This window comes from Octopus bimaculoides, chromosome 9 (assembly GCF_001194135.2).
Source record: "Octopus bimaculoides isolate UCB-OBI-ISO-001 chromosome 9, ASM119413v2, whole genome shotgun sequence".
NCBI lineage: Eukaryota > Metazoa > Mollusca > Cephalopoda > Octopoda > Octopodidae > Octopus > Octopus bimaculoides.
In genome coordinates, this window is record NC_068989.1 from 34,282,204 (window position 1) to 34,290,702 (window position 8,499).

An 8,499-nucleotide genomic window follows, 5' to 3' on the forward strand; every position below is an offset into this window, starting at 1 on the left:
GAACCGGATGGCAACACCAGGTTCCAATCTAATTTGGCAGAGTTTCTACAGCTGGATGCCCTTCCTAACGCCAACCACTCAGAGAGTGTAGTGGGTGCTTTTACGTGTCACTCGCACGAAGGCCAGTCAGGCGGTACTGGCAACGGCCACGCTCAAAATGGTGTATTTTATGTGCCACCCGCACAAGAGCCAGTCCAGGGGCACTGACAACAATCTTGCTCGAAAATCCTACGAAGGCCAGTCAGGCGGTACTGGCAACGGCCACGCTCAAAATAGTGTATTTTATGTGCCACCCGCACAAGAGCCACTCCAGGGTCACTGGCAACGATCTCGCCCGAAAATCCTACGAAGGCCAACTGGTTTTCGCTATTTAAATTAACTTTTCAAGGGACATTGTGAAGTAATCAATTCCTGTGACAAAGGGGTCTCACCATTTCGGATGCTTGAAAAATAAGAATGAGTCTAGAGAGTGGACCAAGGGAGGTGACAGGTGGCAAGAGGGACAATATATACAGTGCATGTAGAAAGTATTGTAATAGTATCATAATAGATCATAATAGACGAGCTTTTTGATATCATTTAGCCCCAAATCAGCCTTAATCAAGCTGATGTATAAGCGAAAGTGTTCCAGATGTCACCAATCCATTCTCAATTTAGACATAATGCATGCAAGATTGCATTATAGTTGTTTTACAGTTTTTTTTTCTATCTCACAATGATAGAGTATGATTTTGGAGAGATTTGGCTTTTACTTCAACCTGGTTGAATGACTATGAGAAACATTGACTGAATCTTTAAATATAAGGGTCTATGAAAGTATACCTCAAAATGGCATTTGTACATAAATCTATTTGAAGACTTACTAAAAGTGAGAAACTATCTAGAAGTACAATTACATATTAAAATCTTTTACAATAAATTTGAGTGTAAAACAGTAAGTCTGAACATACGCATTAGCAATCTCTGTTGGGGGATTTGTACCAAATCCTTCGTGGTCTTCATTGTTCTCAGAATAAGCATCATAACAGGTTTTGATTGTGTTCTTGAAGTCTGAATGAACAATACAGGAATCATTCCGTACTCTTAACTGTCGCATTCGAGGTAAGCCAAGTAGTTTGTTTTCGTAATAAATGAATCTTTCACCAACAATTGGTTCTTCATTATACCATTTCTCCCAGTAAAGAGAATCCATCAATGGCCCTTTTGCAAACTAGCAAACAGAAAAAAGGGATATGTTCCCTTATTATATACACACACATATATAATACAATATAGCACAAGAGGACAACAAATGAACACAGAAAACAGGAAAGAACACACAATGTATATCCCTCTTCAGTTATCAACCGAAATTCATCATAATTTTGATACTTTATCAATAATACTGCTCCATTTATAGCATCGGTATACATATATATGGAAGCAAAACCTGGAATCATGAAATTGAAGGGCCTTAAAATAAACTAAACCAGGACTAAAGTTATGACAAGTGGTAAAAAAAAGACAAAGTTTTGATACTGTCAGGGCAAAGGCCATGTTTGGTATGCAGGAGAGGAGGTACAAACTCTTTACAATGTGCCCAGTATAAACAATGAACACACAAGAGGTTTAGGGGGGATCATAGGTAGACTAACAACAAAAGCAGCTTTCATATGTACCAGGTGTACAGGGGTATCCAGCACAAAATGTACTCAGGATATAGATTCTCTCAACTATTCAGAAGGTTCCCTAGTAGTAGTCAATAGTTTTGTTATTCAAGTGACCTAACTGGCAGCAGGGTTGGATGCTCTGAAAGCATAGCTGCCAGAGTAAGAATTCTTTTGCAAGCAACTAAGAAATTCTCCCTCAGAATGAAGGGCAGATTGTATGATATTTGTATGCAAATGTGTAAAAAGGCTGTGCTACATAGTAGTGATATGTGGACTCTGAATATAAATCTCCTGTTTTGATATTATTACACTGCAAATAATATTTTTCGGCATTTTAAACTTTTATGCATACTTCACACAAATATAATATCTACAAACAGATTTGGAATACTGAAATAAACATGTGCTTCAAGAGGACACACCTTGGATTTTAACCCCATCAACATAATTATATGTGTGTGCATATATATATATATGTATATATATATATATATATATATATATATATATATATATATATATATATATATATATATTACTCTTTTACTTGTTTCAGTCATTTGACTGCGGCCATGCTGGAGCACTGCCTTTAGTCGAGTAAATCGACCCCAGGACTTATTCTTTGGAAGCCTAGTACTTATTCTATCGGGCTCTTTTGCCGAACTGCTAAGTTACGGGGACGTAAACACACCACCTTCGGTTGTCAAGCGATGGTGGGGGGGACAAACACAGACACACAAACATATATAAATATATACATATATACGACGGGCTTCTTTCAGTTTCCGTCTACCAAATCCACTCAAAAGGCTTTGGTCGGCCCAAGGCTATAGTATAAGACACTTGCCCAAAGTGCCACGCAGTGGGACTGAACCCGGACCATGTGGTTGGTAAGCATGCTACTTACCACACAGTCACTCCTATATTATCTTTTATTGGCTTCAGCTAAAGGCTGGGGCCATACTGGAGAACTGTCTTTCAGTGTAATTAGGTTTCTTTTCTATATTGTTTCTGGTGAAGTAATAAGTCGGTTTGAGCTGTTCTTCTTTGTGCCATGATGTGGGTTCATCTAGTATCTCAGATGAAAATTTGTCCAAACATTCTTTGTAAACCTCCATATCTACACTTTGCAAATCTCTGAGGTTGTTTGCCAAAATGTTGAACAATTATGAACCCTTGAGCCCCAAGCTGATGCAGTACTGGGTTTTTTGTCTAGATAGAGAGAACTGACACTTTGGTACTATGTAGTGCCATCCAGTTCAATAGTTGGTATAGCTTCCAATTCCAAAGTCAGAGCTAGACCTTCCAGGGTCCTCCATGTGTATATCACTGTATATCTTTCACATCTTCTCTCTAGGGAGTAGAGCTGTAGTTGCTTTAGTAGTTGCATACATGCATAACATAATAAAAATAAATAAATAAAATAGTGAAACAAGCAAGTAAACCAAGAAAAGATAATACACAAGAAAACCTACTTTCCAGACATCATTGACTGTGGTTATAGTTCTGAAGTTGCCACCACCAGAATATGTAGAATCAATAAATAAATCAGTCATGGCCTTGGTATAGTAATACATAGATGTGCTTGTCATTCCAAATGTAACTAGAAGATAAAATCAAAAATATATTTGCAATTAGACATGCGCAGAACTACATAGTGATCCAGTGTAGTAATACACAGATGTACTTGTCATTCCAAATGTGACTAGAAAATAAAGTCAAACACATTTTCTCAAATGTACACTGAACTGCATACTTTAACCAACTTTTTCCTGATACCACCTATCTTCCTTAATGTTTCACTTGATAACCAAACTTCATTCTTAATATTTTCCCTCTCCACTCACATTTTACATTGATCATTCTCATGTGCCATCAAATCATCTCTCCTCTGCCACCATACATCTCTCACTCACCCCATACACTACACCTGCCTCTACCTCCTATACTCTTGCAACCTACCCAACCAAATGTCATGTCATCTCTCTGTCTCTCTCTTCCTCCAACTCATGTGTATCATTGGTCACACCCATCCCTTATCCACCACTCAACCCTATCCAGTCTCTACAGTTGTCACCTATTCTTCCCTATCTTCCCTACATATCATCCCTTAACACTTGATCCTTATATATTATATTCATCTCATTCACTTATTTTTCCATTTCTAACAACTCATCACTTTCCTCATACACTCTTGCAACCTCTATCTACCTACACTCCCTATTCTTCTGCTTCCACTCACTTCTATGTACCTAGAGGGTCCACCCTGACCACTACTTTTATCTCTTTTCAGCTCCCCATCGGTTATTTCCACCAATGCTTCTACAATGTGAGTAACCATGTAATCCCTTTACAGTAAGGAAGAGGAGGACACATTTTCAATTAGTATTTCTGTGATAATAAAAACACCACAGAAAATTTTATCTCCTTTTAATTCCATGGATCTATCCATCATCTATGGAAGACAGTGGGGAAGGGGTGTCAAAATTCAAACTGATGAAACAATCATCAGTCATACAGTGTTCCCACTGTTGTGAATATATTTATGGCTAGGTAGACAAAGATATAACTTAGTCTTATAGTAATACATAGTTTTAAGGCTATAATATGCTGTTGTTTGTATACATGTTTGCAGGGACTTTGAAAACATTGTGTAATGAATACATAACAACTTAGTCTCATTTGAACAGCATCAATATATTTTTACTGCACATTTCAGATAAATAGTGCAGTCTCTCTCTCTCTCTCTCTCTCTCTCTCTCTCTCTCTCTCTCTCTCACTCACTCATTTGCTGTCAGGAGGAAATTGGCTGAGGACAGATCTGGGGAGGGATAAGCTCTACTGGTTTAAACACCCAAAACTCACTATATATCATGAGAGTGCTCCTATGACACCATCAGAGTCCAAGAAAAAATGAACTTCATTCTTAACCTATACCATGAACTGTGTCTTCCCTCAAGTTCCTCTATATCTAATACAATAGTTGCTGCTTCTCTGAACTAGCAACTATGTATCAAAATCCATTCAATGCACCCATCTCTTTCTTGCCATCACTCCAGATGTACAATCCAACAAGAGGCCATCTCCTGTATTAATTATAGCAGCTAAATTTCCCTATAACATATTATCATCTTCAAAATAGAAACAATATGACAGACAAGGTAGTGTTTGACATACAAAATAGTGGGATGGTCACATCTAGAATGCCTTTTATCATAGCTCTATTTGATCAAGGTTCACCTGATGCTAAACAACAATGTCAACAAGAACAGGACTTATGACCCTTGCAAATCTTCTCATATAGATGAGGTTGGTACAACCAAATTTAAGCTTAAGCTTCTGTAAGTTGCCAACAGAGTTCCAAAAGATTTGTGTCGTGGAAGAGAAAGGATGGGAAAGTATTTAAGTGTTGGGTCTGAGTAAGAAAGGCAAAATAGAGATTGTTGACATTGTTGTACAGCACCAGGTGAAACAATCAAAAATAGCTATAATAAAAGACATTCTAGATGTGACCATCCCACTATTTTGTATGTCAAGAACAACTCTGTCTGGCATGTCCTTCCATTACTGGAAGTAATGAAATAAAATAAAAGAAAAAGGAAAAAAAAAAAAGCTTCTAATAATGCAGTAAGTTTTACAAAAAATCTTTTATATTTCTTAGTGCCTGAGATATAAAGGGGTTTTATAAAACTTTCTGCATTGTTAGAAGCTTTCATTATTTCCCTTTTCTATTTTTGGACTACAATGCTTCAAGTGAACTACAACATTCTTAATGAAATAAAGTTACCTGACAGAATGAGTGAGGAAATAGCTAGAACCTGCTAGAAATAGCAATGACATTTCCTTTAAATCACAAATGAAGAATTCAGTAAAATAATTTTGCTGTTATTAATCTGGTGTTTGGAACATAAGTTAAAATGAAATTTTGATGGAAAGTTTTAATTTTGATTGCTTTACAGTAGCCATTCTACTTTACTTTCATTGCTCAAACCTTTGAGGAAAACATGCAATTCTCAATGTCACATTTTCATTACTTCATAAATCTGATGCCTTATGACTTCATAAGTAACCAATATTTGTGAGTAGGAAGGCAGATGGTGTAGAACAAGAGGCTTAATAAAACCAAAATACAGTAATTGCCAAAGATCAAGCACCCCCACCATTCCATCTTTAATCAATTTAGATTTTGGAATTGTCTCCCTTACCCTTTTAAACAAGAGTTGTTATTAATACTAATGTAGTCTTTCTTTCATTACAGGTGTAATTTTATTATACTGTCTACTTTGTTGGCTGCCTAATAATTCAGAGTTTAAATAGAATTAGAGCTCACTCTGTGCCTTCTTTATATCCAAAATCAATATATTTTGTAAAAATGATATATTGAAATTCAATGAATCAACTTTAACAAAAGTCCTTCCTGTCTCACAAATATGGTCCCTGAGGACAAGAAGGAAATAAATATTTGTCACAAGATATGAATTACTGATAAACAATTTTACACTCTACCAATTTCACATTGCCATGACATATATTTGAAAAAATATCAAAATCTTACTGGCTGCTGATAAATCCATACACAAAGCAATATAGATATTTATGAAAAACACCTGGACAGTAAGTAAGCAGTTGATTGAGAAATCAATGAGTCCACCATTATAACTAAGCAACAAAGCAATAAATTTAATCTCATCATTCATGTTTATTTACTCCAGCCAGTCTCTGAAAAATCTCTATGTGAATAGGAAACTCATGATAATCATGAGTTAATAATTTCTTCAAATAAATATTAATTCCTTATAAATAACAAATCCCACAGAATTTTAAGGAAAGGCACAAGATTGTGAGATGTTCATACCTTTCTACCAAGCATTAATAAACAGTTTAAACAAGGTTTCAATTAAATAGCTTCAATCTGGAATCTAAATGGTAGGGGGTCACATACTCAGTTGGGTGATAGCTTACATCTGCTTTATGCAAATAAAAAGCATATTTATTTAAGATTAATTGGTTAAACATTTTACCCTGTTACTGCACAAGTTTGGTATAAACTACAAATGATCCTCAGGGATATCTTGTCCATTCAGAGGTTAAACTACATTGCATTAATAAAATATTCTTATTGTTTAGCTGCAAGTCAACTCTAATTGAGAAGACCTATGATCAAAAGCATCTTAACTCTTTAGTGTTGAAATTACTTTGTCAAAAGTAATTCTTATTTATTCACATTTCTAAAAAATTAATCTGGTATTATCTTGTAGCTTCAAGATTTCAAAGATGTAATTGTTTATTTTTAGAATGACATTGTAGGGTAGGTGTGAGCTTCTAGTTCTGGTTAGTTTGAACATAAAATAGATAGTATGTTTGGGCCAAATACAGCCAGTTTGAACACTAAAGTGTTAAGCATGACTTTCTCATCTTTTTCTCCAACCAAAGTGCTATTTTTTGTTAATCAACCAACCATGTAAAGTTTGCAAGTTTCCCTTGTCAGTTTGAGCAAGTATCTTCTAGATCACATCAGAGTTTTGAATTATGCAAATGTTTGAGATAGTTCCATCTTTTTAATATGTTCCCATCACAAACACACACACACACACACACACACACACACACACACACACAGAGCAAGTAATCAGTCGTCACTCATGAATGAGTAGGATGGTCTAATAGTCTGTATCACACTTTTGTTAATTGTTTTAGGATTCTATGTGGTCCATGAGCAAACAGACACCCTTTTGATGATCTCACACTTGCTTCAGCAGATTATACAGGATATGACAGTTGGTGAGAGAGAGAGCTACACCAGTACTTGACTAGTACTTATTGTAACAGAGTAGACGAGAGCAACATGAAATGAAGTGACTTGCTCAAGAACACATTGTGCTGCCAAGGCAAGCAATTGAGACCACTACCTTATGAGCATAAGCTAAACACCTTAACCAGTAGGCCACATACCTTTACAAAATATGCATACACACAAACAATCTGATGAATGTCTGCATTAAGAAACTTCGAGTAGTGGAAAAATAGTTAACTTTAGCAATAATATATAATGTCAGCTTGGAGGAGAAGGGTCTGGAAGCTCAAAGATCCTGCGAATGGACAGAAATTTAGAGACTTATTACTTGAAGCCTTTGACGAAATAGAGGGGGATGTAGCTTCACACAATGTAGAAGACAACTGGACATTTCTATGAGACAACCTGCTGAGAGCCACTAACCAGATCTGTGGATGGTGCAAAGTCCCCTCTCGACCGAAAATAACATGGTGGTGGAACAATGTTGTTGACAGGGCTATTAGACAAAAGAAACAGGCTTGGAAGGACTGGAAGAACGGTGGTAGCAGTGAATTGTATCAGACTACCAGAAGAGAAGCTAGGCGACAGGTTTATTTAGCAGATAAGAAAAAATTTGCCAATGTTCTGCGCCGTGTGGACCAAAGACTTGAGGTATTTTGTGTTGCAAGACTGTGTGTGAGAGAGATTCGTGATATCATGGGAGAGAAATGTGTTTGCATGGATGATGGTACGCTTGCACTAAATGAGGCTGCAAAGAAAGAGGTTTGGAGACACCACTACGAAAGATTGCTCAATAAAGAGAATGAATGGGAGAAAGAGAGTCTGCTGAATGTCGACCCAACAGAGGGACCGGCTATCCGATTTGACAGTACCATGGTAGATAAAGCAATTAAGAGTATGAAGACAGGGAAGGCCCCCAGCCCATCAGGAATCACTGCACAGATGCTCAAAATATCTGGCAGTGTAGGCTATAGCCTAGTCACCCGTATTGTTAACCAGGTGATACACAAAGGAGTCATACCCAATGACTGGTGTAGCAGGACCATAGTCAACTGC

At 36.7% G+C, this 8,499-nt stretch overlaps 1 protein-coding gene across 2 annotated transcripts in view; it reads right to left on the minus strand.

Annotated features, from left to right (window-relative positions):
• LOC106881546 (polycystin-2) overlaps positions 1–8,499 on the minus strand; it is a 76,471-nt gene that overhangs the window by 30,106 nt on the left and 37,866 nt on the right. For both annotated transcript variants that reach the window (XM_052970603.1, XM_052970602.1), the window contains exons 3-4: positions 3,125–3,252; positions 951–1,210 (exon numbers count right to left, since the gene is read on the minus strand). In XM_052970603.1, the coding sequence (XP_052826563.1) occupies positions 951–1,210; positions 3,125–3,252 (388 nt within the window). The remainder of the gene's footprint in view (positions 1–950; positions 1,211–3,124; positions 3,253–8,499) is intronic.